Genomic DNA, 16,654 nt, shown 5'->3' on the forward strand with positions numbered 1-16,654 from the left:
TCTGTGGTCATGGATACACGAGATTCAATGGTCATAAGGTCAAAAGGTTCAGTGGTTACATTTATTAAACCAAGGTGGTTACACAGTCGTTTCTGTGGTCGCAATTATACTGAGGTTCACAATTATACAAGTTTCTGGGGTCATAATTACATGAGTTTTAAGTGTCATTACTATATGAGGGTCAACAAAGTGGAATAATGTTCAATAGTTGAGCTGAGACCAGCTGGTGACAACTGAGCTGGCCTCGGTGGCCAATAATTTAAGTAAAATTTATTTAAATTTTGTAACATTAAATGAAAATACTACTTTTTATGGGATAAATAATAAATGAATTAAACTAACAGTAAAATTCTGATATTACTGTGAACAATATATCTAAATGCAGATGATGAGTCACAATAATATGGCTGAAGATATGATGACCAAACCACACATCAGAAGATGAAGAAACGACGACATTTTGGTCCATCCTGAACCATTATCAAGTGGCGAGTTGATAATGGTCCAGGACGGATACACACGACTTGATAATGGTTCACGATGGACCGAAACATCATTGTTTCTTCATCTTCTGAGGTGTGGTTTGGTCATCAATTTATCTGAAATTTTCAAAGCCATTAACATTAAAAGAGTAAAAGGTACTATACATTTCATGACTTACTCAACATCCGGAGTCTCAGCTAAGTTGGAATTGAGCCATACTACAAGAGCAGTAAGTATATCCACTTCTGATTTGACTGTTAGTCCATCCTGTGACAAGAGGTCTTTCAAGCGCTCCTCACTCAGATTGCGAAATTCATCAGTTCGTACAATTTGCCTGAAATGTAAAAAACCAGCGTTGAATGTAATGAAACGCCATTTTCTGGGTGAGACCTGGAGGCTCCCCAGAGCTTTACCGGCTGATATGCTAATGTCAGACTTTGGCATCAGTCATGTGTATGGAGTTCTAGGGCCTACCGGGGACCACGAGCCAGAACCTGGCCCCCTCAGAGAGGCAAGGGGAGCAATGGCCTATAGAAACCCCCGTGTGGTTGAAAGCATTCTATGTCTGCCATCGACCGGGTCAAGCATCCAGAAAGGTAAGCATTCCAAAACAAACCCCTATTCTGGTGAAAATTGCTACCTAAGCCGAACTAGTGAATAGAACTCTTCAACAGAAAACACGGAAACTAGTATGACGTCATACGTCACCGCGCCGCTGTCTGCGCAGCTCCCCCCTCCCCGGGAGGGGGAAGGGGGAGCCCCAGACCTCCCACGCCGGCTATCCACCCATCAGTTCTGAGGCTGGATGTCAAAACACGCGAAAAACGCCGACCGGAGGGAGGGAGGGTTGCCGGGGAGCCTCCGGGTCTCACCCAGAAAATGGCGTTTCATTACATTCAACGCTGGTTTTCTGGGGGGAGCCCCGTCGGCTCCCCGGAGCTAACTACCCACAGAGGAAGGTCAAAGGGACAAAACCGGGAGGCGGACACCACGCACCCCCCAAGGAGGCGAGACAACCGGCAGCAAACGCCAACCCAAGGCGCCACAGCCCCGAAAATCCCGGGAACAACACGAGAACCACGAGCAGCAAGGCCCCTGCACGAACACCAAATATCCATGCCCGAAAGACTGCAAGGCCACGTCGCCCAGACGGCAGCGAGAGCAGCGAAGCCACGAACGCCACAGGCATGAGGGAAGAACACAGGCAGCTTAGCCGCAAGAACACGGCTGACCACCCGGGACACCATCACCCGCGAACCGGGAAGAACAGAACCGGATCAACGCAAAACGCGCTCCGGACCCAAACGCCGTGGCACGCAAACAACAGCAGAGGGCCGCCACTGAACACAAAAACGACACACCCCCGGCCCGACCAACAAAGCACCAACAAACCCTGGACCCCTCCAGAATGCAGCAGCCCCACCCCGCGCCAGAAAAGATGGAGACTGCTGCCATCAAACAACCAAAACGCTAAAACCGAAGGAGCAAGAAAACACAGCGAACCGACCCCCAGAGGCAAAGGCCCAAAGGAAAGAGCCGACGAAAAAACACACCGGAACCGAAAGGGCACTACCAACCGAGGAGAAGACAGAGCACGCTGACCAGAGACCAGGATGGTGCAAGCGGCGCACGAACAGGCCGGAGCTGAAATGACGCACAAGACAGCTGACTAACGGTGCAGAAGCAACACCAAGACCGAAAGCAAGCTGAAGCGGCTCCGCCTGCGCCGCACGAAAAGAGGCGACAGTATGTGGCAAGACGACGGCCCCCAACCCCCACTAGAAAACCAAGCCGAGAGTAAACCAAGCCAACAAGAAGGACCCACCGAAGAAGGGACAGGAAAAGGAAGGACCGCCAAAATACCCCATACTGCCGCCAAGAAAGCACGCAGGTGGGACACCTACCACGAAGCCACCCGACCACCAACCGGAGGCGAGACCACGAGGCAGAACATAAGCAGCCCCGACAAGGCCCCCCCGAGCCCAGGAAAAAGGCGGAGCCGCGAGAAGATCTCGGGCGCGACCACCGAAACCCAGGCGGCACAAGGAGATGGAACGTCTGCCGAACAGAAAAACTCCGAAGCATGCAAGCCCGCCAGGAGTTCAGAAACGACGGGTCCGACGCGAGACATCGCAAGAACCCCCCAAAAAAAATAAAACAACAACAACCGGCAGGGCAAGCTAGGAAAACCAAAGAAGGCGGAAGGGTCGCCGCCAGAACAGGACCCGAACCAAGGGGCACGAACAACTGCAACAGACCGAGACAAAGAAGCACATCACAGGACACAGGCTGACCAACGCCTAAGAACACACGCAGAACATTCCTGCTGCAGAAGAGGCAGGAAGAAAGAGCAGAAGCACAAAAAAAAAAAAAACCAGGAGAACAACCAGGGGTGGACAATCAGGCAGGGACAAAAACCCCACGCAATCCCCAGGCACAAAACGGCAGCAAAGCGCCACTCCACAACCGGACACAGGAACAAGGACACGCCACCGTGAAACACGGTACCAATGCTCACGTGCAGCAGCAGCAGCAACAGGCACCACTGCAACATGCAACATGTAAATAGCAACTCCCCCCTGCAAAGGCAGAGAACGGAGCAGGCAGACCCCAGACAGGGCCAACGGAGACACGACAAAACCCTGCAGGCCCAGAAACCTGCACCAGGCGACCGACGGCGGAGAAATCCCGCTCGATACCTGCTGGATGAGGTACTGGGAGCTCTTTTACACCTCAAGCCCGGCCCAAGGTCAGGCCAGACCGGCCAGAAGATGGCCCACCAGGCAGCTGCTAGGAGCAGTCCACCGGCCCACATACCCCCACAACCAGGACGGGCCGGAACTGCCATACGAAAACAGGCCAGTGCGCCCTGGAAGTCCACGGACGAACCAGCAAGAAGGCTATGCTCGCAAGTAGGTCGTGTAACAAGCACAGACCACTGATAGTAATACAGTGTTCCCCAAAAGTGCCAATAGCACCACTGCACTCCACTGGTACTATCCCGCAAGTTCTACCAGATAGGCGGGACCCAAGAGCCAGAGCTCAAATCCTGCAAGCACAGCCAGGAGCCTCACCAGGTGAGTACAGAACCAACCCTACAACCCCCACACCTCACAACATTAAAAAAGGAGGGTCCCCTGAACGACTCCAGCATGGGTTGGACATGCACATGAGGGGGACAGGAAGGGGTGATAAAGGGACAGTCACTGGTGTGCGAACGGTCTCAGTCGTACAAAATTATACCTAAATAAAGACAGGTATATGAACACCGCCGCATCCAGCGCCCGGCCAAAAGACGCCAGACCGCAGAAACTCACCTGGCGAATGGTGGCTCGAACTTGACACGACTCAACCGTGCCCAGAAGAACTTGGGAGCACCGCCAGGTGAAGACGCCAGAGCCGGACCCGCAGGAGAACAGGGAGAGGCGAAGGAGGCGGTCCACACCCCTGACACAGAAAACCGCGGTGTCCTCCCCACAACTGGGAACCAGGACACCCCTGGCGCAAAGGGGCACATACCGCAGCCAGGGAGAAGAACGAGAGGCGAAGCACTGTAGCAAAAAAGGGCGCAAAACCCCAGCACTGAACCATCGCCCAGACCAAAACAAACTCCACGGCGCATGCGCATAACACGCTGGCCGAACCGCACACCCTCCCTGCGGGAAGGCGCCAGCCAGGACTATTGCACGAGAAAAAGAGCCAAAAGAGGAAGCAGGAACAATAAAACCGGCCAAAGAAGCAAAGAGCCCAAAAAAAAAGGGAACCCAAACTGGCGACAAGTAGCCCAAACGGGCGACAAGTAGCCCAAACGGCCGACAAGTAGCCCAACCGGGCGACAAGTAGCCCAACAGGGCGACAAGTAGCCCAACAGGGCGACAAGTAGCCCAACAGGGCGACAAGTACTAGGAGCCGACAGACGTTCCAATAATGCGGGAAGTAGCGAAAAACCTTCCCGTACCCTCGAGAACACAGAAGCCAACACTAGTCCCGAAGGCACACGAAGGCGCAGGCGCACCCGAGATCAAAAGTCACGCAGAACCCCATCGAACGGGGAAACATGACAAAAACACCGTCCCAAAAAGCGGGGGAGGAAACATCCACCCACAGGACGGAACCAACCGACTCAAAGGCCAAGGAAACGAGCCCGGGGAGGGGCCGACGTCCAACAGCACGTACGGCGAGTGGGGAGGAAAGACCCCACTCCGCGTAACCACAAGCCCCGCCTAGAGGGGGATAAAACCCCCCACGGGGTCTAACGGGGCCAAGGCCCCCCCAAGTCAGCCCCTCCCCAGCCCCGGGAACCTACACGACAGGCCCCGGGGCCGAGCCGTTCCCCCAAAGCCCCGGCCGTACCAGAAAACCGGGGCAGCCGTGAAAACACTAAGGAAGGGAGCCCACTGGCAGACTCATACAACACGGCTGGAGGAACAGGCCCAAATGCCCCCGTCACTACCCCGGAAGGGGAATTCCCCGAGACTGCCCGAGTCTCAACACCACCAAACACCCCGCCCGAACCTACAGACGGTAAGGAACCGGATGCAGGCAGGAAGGGTGAACCAGGGGAAAGACAAGGGGGCGTGGATGGAACCGAAGCAACCAACACCCCCAAGTCCCAAAACGAAATACAACGGGGCAGCCCCGGGGCTCCCGGGGAGGAAACCACGAGAACGTTGCCACCACCAAGGCTCAAGTGCAACGCCCCTGCTGCCCGCACCCGCTTTGTTAGCACAACTGGGTAACCGAGCCACAACGAGCAACCAAACTCGCAGGACACCGGGTCGAAGGTGTCACCGACCCCACAGGCAGCAGACGGAGGCAAAACAGAGTCACCCAGAGACAAAAGGTGAGAGCAACCCTCAAACTCGCTGGAAGCGAGGGGGGGGCTCTGGGGTCACATCCATCGGACCCGCGCGCCCCCAGGGGTTTCCCAGGGTCCCGAGCGTTTACTTTAAGAGGACTCGCGCTCAGGTAATCCCAGGCAGGGTACTGCTAACCGGCACCCAAGCTACCAAACAACTTTCTAAGAGCTGAACCCCCGGGACGTGTACACTCACGGGGACCTAGCAGGGGGTACCACCAGAAATACTCAGAACACAAGGGACACAAGGGGCAAGAAAGAAGGCAGACCCCCCCACCAGGTATATAAACAAAAGAAAAAGAAAACCCCGCAAGAGGACAGCGTACCCAAGCGGAACAGAGCCGGCCGCTATGATTGGTAAAGACAAGCTGCACAGTACCCCGCGCCCCACCAGTGCAAACACTGCCCCTTACTCTAAGGCGAACAAGGGAGACAGAACACCCGAGCACACAAAGAGCGGCCGAAAACCAAGCGGTAAACGGCCAAGCAGGGGCAGGACCCAAGGAACTTGTGGAAGGTGGCCCCAAGCCCCAAGGGCAGTACTTACAGGGCACCTAGGGAAGGGAACCCTAGGCGCATGCAGCCCGAGTACTGAAGAATCACACCCGGCTCACGCACCACCTAGAAAACAGACACCACACCCTAGGTACAGTGCTGAAACAACCACTGGAGCCGGAGCACATAACCATTGCCTATAGCATCAGCCGAAGAACTGATGGGTGGATAGCCGGCGTGGGAGGTCTGGGGCTCCCCCTTCCCCCTCCCGGGGAGGGGGGAGCTGCGCAGACAGCGGCGCGGTGACGTATGACGTCATACTAGTTTCCGTGTTTTCTGTTGAAGAGTTCTATTCACTAGTTCGGCTTAGGTAGCAATTTTCACCAGAATAGGGGTTTGTTTTGGAATGCTTACCTTTCTGGATGCTTGACCCGGTCGATGGCAGACATAGAATGCTTCCAACCACACGGGGGTTTCTATAGGCCATTGCTCCCCTTGCCTCTCTGAGGGGGCCAGGTTCTGGCTCGTGGTCCCCGGTAGGCCCTAGAACTCCATACACATGACTGATGCCAAAGTCTGACATTAGCATATCAGCCGGTAAAGCTCCGGGGAGCCGACGGGGCTCCCCCCAGAAAAAACCAGCGTTGAATGTAATGAACACCATTTTCTGGGTGAGACCCAGTGGATCCCTTAGGGCTATCCAGGCTGATATGAATGTATTAGACCCCTGGCATCAGTCAAAGAGAATAGGGTTCTACCTACCAGGGACCACGAGCAAGAACCTGGCCCCCTCAGAGAAGCGTAAGGAGCAATGGCCTATAGAAACCCCCGTGAGGTTGGAAGCATTCTATGTTCTGCCATCGACTGGGTCAGACACCCAAAAAGGTAGGCGCCCCAAAACAAACCCTACCTGGTTAAAAAAAAAACAGTGTTGAATGTAATGAAACCCCATTTTCTGGGTGAGACCCAGAGGCTCCCGGAGCTATACTGGGCTGATGTGTATATATTTTAGACAGTGGCAACAGTCAATCGAAGGAGTTCTATGCCTACCGGGGACCAGAGCCAGAACCTGGCCCCCTCAAGAGAGGCCCGAGGAGCAATGGCCTAAAGACACCCCCCCTTCATGTAATTGGAAGTAGTCTTTGCCTGCCATCTACCAGGTCAGGCACCTAGAAAGGTAGGAATCTCAAAACAAACTACTGCTGGTCAAAAATTGCAAACCAAAAGCTGAACTAGCAAACAGAACTCCCCAATTAAAAACAAGGAAACAAACATGACGTCACCACAACCGCCGCGCATCCATCTGTGCAACCCCCCCCCCCCCCTCCCCGGGAGGAAAACGAGTGGGTCACAGACCTCCAAGTTGGCAACTCTCCTCAGTTCAGAGGCTGAGTATCAAAAACGTGAAAAAATGCCGACCAGTGGGAGGGAGGGATGCTGGGGAGCCTCCGGGTCTCACCCAGAAAATGGCGTTTCATTACATTTAACGCTGGTTTTCTGTGGAGAGCCCCTTCGGCTCCCCGGAGCTACCTAACCAAAGATAAGAGGAAAAGGGACTCACCTGGGAGGCGGTCGTCACTCGCTCTTTAACTTGACAACAGGCCGCAACCTGCGACCCAAGGCTATACACACCCGAGAAGGACTAGGAACATTAACATGGTAACGTGCAGCCAGGACCCTGTTTGACCTCCAGTAGCCCCATGCCCAAAAGATATGCCAGGACATTACCAAAACAGCAGCCGAATGCCGAACTTACGAACGGCGTGGGCATGGGGAAAGACCGCAGGTTGGCTGGACCGAATAATCCTGTGGACAACCTGGGAAATCCGCGCCCTGAAATAGGGAAGAAAGGGAAACTGGGTCAACCCAAAGCACATCCTCTGCCACAGAGGCCGACGAATCCAAACCCAACCCGGCGGGTAGACCAGCATCGCGAAGTTCAGGCTCCTGCACAGACCCTCGAGCAACCGCCGGGTGACCCGGGACTCCCCAGAAACAGGCACATGTGGGACCGCAGCCGCAGAAGAGACTCTGGAGGAAGAGACTCTGGAGGAAGAGACAAGGAAGCGGTCCGAGAGTCCCACACAAGGCCCAGCCAGGTCCGAACCTGGCAGGGAACCAGATGGGGCTTCCTCCAGACACCAAGAACCCGAACCAGGTGAGCTGAGAAAGAACCAGATCCCTGGCTAGCAGACAGGCGGACCGGCTGGGAGCCCAAACCAGCCAGTTGTCGAGGTAGACCAACACCCGAACACCTAACAGACGCAGACGGGTCACCACGACCCGTGTGAGGAGCGTGAAAACGTGAGGTGCCAGGTTCAAACCGAACGGAAAACAATGAAAGCGGCAAGCACGAAGCCCCACAACAAAACCGAGCCAGTCCCTGAACCCCGGATGAATCAGGACGTGCCAATAAGCTTCCCGGAGTTCCAGGGACACCATCCAAGCGCCCGTTGGAGCCGAACCTGGGACAGCGTGGTCATCCGAAAGGAGGGGCAATGAACCCAGGAGTTCAGACGGGACAAGTCCAGACTGAACTTCAGGTCCGCACAGTCCCATTTCGGCACTGGGAACAGACGGGAAACTCATCTGAAGGACATCATTGTTTCGACCATGCCCAAGTGCACCCAGTCCAAGATCCCCTGCGCTCTACAGAGCACAGGGGAAGAGGCCTGCCCCGCCAGCCCCGAAGCCCCGGAAGGAGGAGGGGCCACCCAACGTCACCGCAGGCCGAGGAAAAAACCCGAAATGCCCACAAATCATAGCACCAGGTGTGAGCGAACAGCGCAAGCCTCTCCCCCATCGCCCCCGTCAAAGGGACAAACCGCGAAAAGTCCGGCGCCCCTTACGAGACTCCAAACCTCGCACAAAGCGAACACCCCGCCGACCAGATGAAGGTGGGTCTGAAGGCGGATCTGAAGGCGAGTCTGAAGGCGGGTCTGAAGGCAAGTCCGAAGGCGGGGCCAGACCCGAAACTGGCACCAGCGGCCTACCTCGACGAGAGGAACCCCGACCGAGCTCTGGCACGACCCCTCCAGGAAAGCCCCTCCCCCCCCCTTCCCCGGGATCTCCAGAGAACCAACAAGTCAGACGTAGGATGACAACTAGCCGAAGCAGCCTGCAAATACTGTGCCACGGCAGAATCCGCAAAAAAAAAAAAAAAAAACACATCTTAAGAGCTAGGGCTCAGGTTGATTCCAGAGAGGAGGCAAGCACCGCCTGCCGACAAAGGAGTAGGGAAGCATAAAACAGCGAAACCATCCTGCAGGATCGGCACAAAGAGCTTCAACAAGGCAGCCAACGAGCGAGCCGCCGAGCCCAACTCACCAGACCCAGGAACAGCCCCAAGCATCCCCACATCCTCCTCAAGCCAGTCCGAAGACAGCTCCAAGAGGGAAAAGAAACGCAAGGCTGAAGCCAGGGAAAAGAAACGCAAGGCTGAAGCCAGGGAAAAGAAACGCAAGGCTGAAGCCAAGAGGCCATGGGTGCGCAAGTCCTCAGCAACTTGCACAGTCAAAAGGGAGGGAACCTGCATACATGGAGCTGCACGACACCAACATCCTGGGGAAGGGCAGGGCCAAACAAGCACTCATTGAGGTGCTCAAGGTCACCCCCCAGAAAAACCTGAACCATCGTCGAAGCCTCGAGCCACTCAAACGTGCGGGAACAACAGAAGGAATGCCAAGCCTCCAAAGCAAAGACATGACAGTCCGCCAGCCAAAACGACTCCGGAACCTCGTAACGGACCCAGAAAAGGAATGACGTCCCAAACCTGAAAGAAGATGGATCCATAATAGAGGCATAATGCGGGTCACGCAGGAAGTAAGCCGCAAGGGCCGCCTGCACCGCAGATAGTTGGATGCGGAAAGCTGAAAACCTCCAGAAAGACGGAACCGACGCACCCGGGGAAAAACGGAACTAAACTCGGGGAGGGGCAGACACCAAATCCAATTCGTACGCAGGGGAGGGGAGGGGCAGACACCAAATCCAATTCGTACGCAGGGGAGGGGAGGGGCAGACACCAAATCCAATTCGTACGCAGGGGAGGGGAGGAAAGAGAACCCCCACTCCTTGTAACAGTAAGCCCCCACTCAGAAGACAGAAAAACCCAGGTGGGGTACAATGGGGCCCAAGGCCCCCAAGTCTGCCCCTCCCCTGCCCCAGGATCCTCCACCGCAGGACCCAGGGCCGATTCATCCCCCAAAGCCCTGGCCTCAAAAGAAAAGCCCAGTGCAGAAATGTAAGCCAAACGGAAGGGGCCCTCACTGGTCAGACCCAGAGGCTTCAGCAGGGAATCAGACTCGAATGCCTCCATCGCCACACCTGAAGGGGCATCCCCCGAGACTGTCCGAGTCTCAATACCATCTAAACCCTGCCCCAACTCCAAAACCCTCAGACGTTTCGGGGCCGGAAGCATTGGGGGGGGGGGGGCCAGAACGAACCAGAGAAGGAGGACGAGGGGGTGCGGACTGAACCAAGGCTGAAGCGACCATCACCCCCAAGTCCGGGTTCCTATAGGCAAAACGGGGCAGCCTCGGGGCATCCGGGTGAGCAATCAACCTAGTGTGTTGCAACAACTTAAAGCACACATGCAATGCCTGCGCTGCCTGTACCTGCAGAAGATTATTATTGGACAGGGTAAATTGAGTCACCAGCAAGCAACAAAACTCACAGGACTCCGGGTCAAAAGTGTCAACAATCCAACAGACAGCGTGACAGAGGCAAAAACAGTGAGAGTCACCTTGAGACAAGGGGACTGAGCAACCCTCGAACTGGCACAAAGCAAGGAGGGAATCAGTGGTCGCATTCATCGGACCCGCGCGCCCCCTGGGGTTTCCCAGGGTTCTGAGATGGAACTCACACTCAGGGAATCCCAGGCAGGGTACTGCTAACCGGCACCCAAAACTACAGAGCTATTCTCTAAAGCTGAACCTCAGGGACGTGTACACTCAGGGACAGGGACGTGTACACTCACTCATGTACATACATAAAAGGTTGATGCATAAGCTGGAGAAACAGGCAGGAGTAACTGGTAGGGCGCTCCAGTGGATAAGGGAGTACCTAAGCAATAGGAAGCAGAGTTATAGTGAGGGGTGAGACCTCAGAATGGCGTGAAGTCACCAGTGGAGTCCCACAGGGCTCTGTGCTTGGACCTATCCTGTTTCTGATATACGTAAATGATCTCCCAGAGGGTATAGACTCATTCCTCTCAATGTTTGCTGACGACGCCAAAATTATGAGAAGGATTAAGACAGAGGAGGACAGCTTGAGGCTTCAAGTAGACCTGAAAAAGCTGCAGGAATGGTCGAACAAATGGATGTTAGAGTTTAACCCAAGCAAATGTAATGTAATGAAGATAGGGGTAGGAAGCAGAAGCAGGAGACCAGATACAAGGTATCACTTGGGCGATGAAATACTTCAAGAGTCAGAGAGAGAGAAAGACCTGGGGGTTGATATCACGCCAGACCTGTCCCCTGAAGCTCATATCAAGAGGATAACATCAGTAGCATATGCCAAGTTGGCTAACATAAGAACGGCCTTTAGAAACTTGTGTAAGGAATCTTTCAGAACATTATATACCACATATGTCAGACCAATCCTGGAGTATGCGGCTCCAGCATGGAGTCCATATCTAGTCAAGCATAAGACTAAACTGGAAAAGGTTCAAAGGTTTGCCACCAGACTAGTACCCGAGCTGAGAGGTATGAGCTACGAGGAGAGACTACGGGAATTGAACCTCACTTCGTTGGAAGACAGAAGAGTTAGGGGGGACATGATCATCACATTCAAGATTCTCAAGGATATCGACAGGGTTGATAAAGACAGGCTATTTAACACAAGGGGCACACGCACTAGGGGACACAGGTGGAAACTGAGTGCCCAAATGAGCCATAGAGATATTAGAAAGAGCTTTTTTAGTGCCAGAGTGGTTGACAAATGGAATGCATTAGGAAGTGATGTGGTGGAGGCTGACTCCATACACAGTTTCAAGTGTAGATATGATAGAGCCCAATAGGCTCAGGAACCTGTACACCTGTTGATTGACGATTGAGAGGCGGGACCAAAGAGCCAGAGCTTAACCCCCGCAAGCACAACTAGGTGAGTACTCACGGGGACCTAGCAGGGGGCACTACCAGAAGAGAACCGTGCTCAGGTCAGGCACAAAGGGGCAACACAAGGCAGACCCCTTAACCAGGCAAAAACAAAAAGTAAAAGAAAACCCCACAAGAGGACAACATACCTAAAAGGAACAGAGCCAGCCGCTATGAATGGTGAAAATAAGCTGCGCAGCACACTGCGCCCCTTACCAGTGCAAACTGCAATATTGGTTTTCTTGATTTGGTAAACGAAAACAATAAATGTTTATTGTCGCAATATTACTTGTTAACCCTTAACCCCTTAACTGTGTTGCCTCCAAATATGACACCCCCCCCCAGTGCGCAGGAAATAAAATCTCTGGAAATTTTTTTTTGTCTGTTTTGAAAGTGTCAAAAACCCTTCCCTGAGTATGGGTATAGTAACAGAAGGTCGAAATTGTACGTACAGGCATACCCCAGTTTAAGAGTTTAATTGGTTCCTGGAGACGCCTCGTATTCCGAAAACTCGCATTCCGAAGCTAATTTCCCCATAAGAAATAAAGGGAAATGAATTAATCCGTTCCTGACTACCCCAAAAACCCCACATCAAACTAAATTTTTATACCTAATTCATCTAAATAAACCTACAAAACTATGTTCAAGTTATTACTTACCTTGCTGTTGAATGCTGTAGGCGTATGGAAGATGGTGAGGAGGTGGAAGGAAGAGAGGAGTTACTGTTTGGAAGGGGAGTCCCCTTCCATTATCACATCAGGCAGTGAGGACTTCACTGGTATGCACACTCTGGCACATTTTGCCTGCATACCACTAGGACTTGCTTGTTTTACTAAGAATTTGTCTAATGACACTTGTTTTTCCCTACATTTTAACACTTGTCTGTAGTAAGACATCACATTATCATTTAAAAGGTCAATGCAACGGCCTGCTACAGCTTTATCTGGGTGAGTTTTTTCAACAAAACTTTGCAGTTCTTCCCATACTTCACACATTTTCTTAATCAAGAAGGGACATCCTCTACTGCCTCTACTCACAGCTATTTTCTTAGGTTGAACCTTACCAATGGCTTTCTTGAGACCCATGGCAAGATATATAATGACAACTTTTATGCTCAAATGGCCAAAAAAACGATAAAAAACTGTAAATCCTTGTGAAGAATTCAGGTGGGATAGTCACTGGACACGAGACACTGGTAAACTGAGGCGCGATCGCCATGCCACCACGCGCCAGTCGGCCTGTACACGTATCAACAAACTCGCGTCCCGAGGTAACCCTCGCCTTCCGAGACATATTTTTGGAGTAAATCCTGCTCGTCTTCCGAAAAACTCGCATACAGGGACACTCGCATTCCGAGGTACCACTGTACTTTGGCTGCTACGGGGGCCGTAAGTTCGTGCGTGACATCATCATTCCCTGGTCGCCAGTGGTGTACGCCCCCGGGGCCGGAAGGGCGCTCGGGGTAGAGTGCGCGAGTTGCCGCAAATATATTTTTGTTCATTTTCTGCTCACAGTTCAAATACATTTTATATGCTTTTCTGTGCCAATCCTATGTATAATGAACACGTACACTATATTATGGCAGTAGAACATCCATACTGTCCGAAGATACTGTGTTATGTGCATGACACATGTGTACACATATCCGGCACATATTTCCATTATATTATGCTAATTTATGTATATATACAGTCTATTTACACACTATACACTATCACACACTATATACATTCACCATGAACACACTCAGAACTCTGCGAGTGTCAGCTGCCACACCCTCACTCCTCCAACATCCAGTCTCTCCCTCACTCCTCCAATATCTTACTCGCCAACATTGCTCCTCCCACCATACTGTTATTGTTTGTATTACAATATTTACACATGTTATGCATACCTATCTACATATTTTATTCACCAGAACTATGCAAGTAAGCCGGTATTGTGTCCAAATTTTACAGTGGCCACCATACACTGCATGAGAAATCATACAGCAGCCAGCAGACGATGCTGCGATTACGTAACCTCCCTCACCAAAATAGCTCCTCCCAACATACTCCTGTTGCTGTTACTACACTATATACACACATTGTATATACCCATGTACAAATGTGTTCACCATAGCGAACCACTAAACTAGTATGATGAGCAAAACAAGAGTGGCTGCCACACAGTGAGACTACCTCGATTCTCTCCCTTGCTCCCTCACCACAATTACTCCTCCCACAATACTACGCACAGTGCTTATTGTCACCAAAATCCTGCTGTTATTACAATACTGGTCACTAAATCCTGTAAATACATAATTGACCACAAGTTTATTTTGTAAAGGAACCTAAGAAGTCGTTTGAAGATTCTTAGAGGGCCGAAATAATGCTGTGGTGCTGTGGCTAGTGTATGAACATCGTGAACAGCATTGAATCACTAATATTTGAACATTGTGCACAGTCATTATCACACTCAGGCTCTTCTGAAATACTATCATGACTAAATAATGCAAGTTATATATATATATATTTTGACATTATTAGGCGATGCTCTGGTCACAAGCTGAACAGCAGTGCTGTGAGCTCATGCTGCGTGCACCGGCCTTGGTTGCTCACTCACTACTGAGGCTCTCACACTTGGGAATGTGGACCACGATTTTTTTTAAAGATGGCGTCTGTTTACAAGAGCCCTGAGGAAGCTGATGTGAACCCCATGTAGCTGCGGGAGTTTTGAAAGAAACGTGAAAAATATAAATATCCGGAGGCGCGTAGCGCACCCCAGACGTGGGCCTGCAGGCGCGTTGTGCAGTTAAAGGGTTAATACTTACTTATATTGTTGGACCCTCTAAACTTAGACCAGCTTGGTTATTACTGGCTAAGGGAAAGCCATTTGCTTTCCTCCTCTCCCATCAGGTTACATGTCTTTAACATTTTAAACCATTCCTATTGTATTCTCATTGTTTTCTGTAGCTCGTCATTTATGTTTCTTGGTACACTACTGCCTTAACCCCAAGAGAGTAAGGCTGTGAAACAGTCACAATCATCATTTCTCCATCTCTTCTATACCAAAATCACACTCACTGAAATTTATATAAGGCAGCTCTAAACCTATTGAAATATTCAATATATATATATTATAATCCAATGCCATGCAAATTGAAGTTTAATCACATGAGATATATGTAATGGGATCTCCGTCAGTCAAAGGCGAGTGGTCCAATGCTAAATTATGCTCAAATTACTATAATACATGTTATACAACAATGATGAGCAACACTTATTTAAAAATGATCAGTTGGTCAAATGGGTGTGTGGGTGCATGGATGAGTGTGCACAGGCAGGCAAGCTTGTGGGTGGGTGTGTAGGCAAGAGTTGATATGCAACTGGTCTATTGATAAAAGCAACTGGTCTATAGTTCAATGTATGGATAAAAAGAAAACAATATAAATTTTCTTGTCATTCTACACTTTAGGTAAGATGTGTTGTGATGATATAAGCATGCAGAAAAATAAAGGAAATAAAATTATTAAGACTGTTTGTACAAGATAAGCAATAACTTGCATGACACCAACAGGTTGAGCCCACAAAGCGTTTGTGTATAATGAAATTGTTAAAATAAATAAATATACGAATACACAGTGATTATGGTTCAGTTGTAAAGAACGTCCTCCCTAGTAGTTTCTATAATATAGAAAATCCCAATGCTATGAGGATAAAAATTAATATCTAACCTATGCTTAAAGTGCTGGCAGATGAAGTCTTGAGCAAAGCGAACTAGGCGTGGACAGGAAAACTGCTGAGCAAATTGAAGTATTCCCAAGCAGTTGTCCACATCAATCCTGGCCATCAGGAACCTTATACACAATTCCTGCATAAGAGGAATGAATGAATGAATATGAATAAATAAATTAATAAATAAATAAATAAATAAACTAGCATTGAATGTAACTGAAATGCCTTTTTCTGTGTGAGACCAGGAGGCTCCCCAGAGCTAACTGGGCTGATATAACTATATTAGACCCTGCCATCAGAAGCACAAGGAGCAATGGCCTATAGAAACCCCCGTGTGGTTGGAAGCATTCTATGTCTGGCATCGACAAGGTCAGGCACCCAGAAATGTAAGCGCCCCAAAACAAACCCCTATTCTGGTTAAAATATTGCTACTGAAAGCCGAACTAGTGGACAGAACTCCCAAAATGAAACGAGCAAACGAGCATGACGTCACCACGTTGCCGTGCCACTGTCTGTGCAACCCCCTCCCCCTTCCCGGGAGGGGGGAAGGGGAAGCCCCATACCCCAGCGCTGGCTATCCACACCCCAGTTCTGAGGCTGGATGTTAACATATGCAAAAAACCATCAACCAGAGGGAGGGAAGGTTGCCGGGAAGCCTCCGGATCTCACCCAGAAAAAAGGTGTTTCATTACATTCAATGCTGGTTTTCTGGGGAATCCCCTTCGGTTCCCTGGAGCTACTTACGCAAAGACAAAACAAGAGGGACTTTCCTCGGGAGGAGGTCAGTCTCCTAAACGCGAAGTCGAGACAACTGGCTGCAACCGCCAACCTAATGCGACACAGGCCCGAGTAGGCCCAGGAAAGTTGACAAGGTAGCGAGCAGCCAGGACCCTGTTCGACCTCCAAAAACTTCGTGCCCGAATGTCAGCCCAAGACATGTTGCCGAAGACGGCAGCCATCGCCGCAAACTTACGAATGACGAATGTCATAGGCACGAGGATAGACCAAAT

At 51.2% G+C, this 16,654-nt stretch overlaps 1 protein-coding gene across 5 annotated transcripts in view; it reads right to left on the reverse strand.

Annotated features, from left to right (window-relative positions):
- LOC123760080 (gigaxonin) overlaps nucleotides 1-16,654 on the reverse strand; it is a 67,366-nt gene that overhangs the window by 13,828 nt on the left and 36,884 nt on the right. For all 5 annotated transcript variants that reach the window (XM_069325257.1, XM_069325255.1, XM_069325258.1 and 2 more), the window contains 2 exons: nucleotides 15,644-15,780; nucleotides 662-817 (listed from right to left, as the gene is read on the reverse strand). In XM_069325257.1, the coding sequence (XP_069181358.1) occupies nucleotides 662-817; nucleotides 15,644-15,780 (293 nt within the window). The remainder of the gene's footprint in view (nucleotides 1-661; nucleotides 818-15,643; nucleotides 15,781-16,654) is intronic.

This window comes from Procambarus clarkii, chromosome 16 (assembly GCF_040958095.1).
Source record: "Procambarus clarkii isolate CNS0578487 chromosome 16, FALCON_Pclarkii_2.0, whole genome shotgun sequence".
In the NCBI taxonomy this organism is placed as follows: Eukaryota; Metazoa; Arthropoda; class Malacostraca; order Decapoda; family Cambaridae; genus Procambarus; species Procambarus clarkii.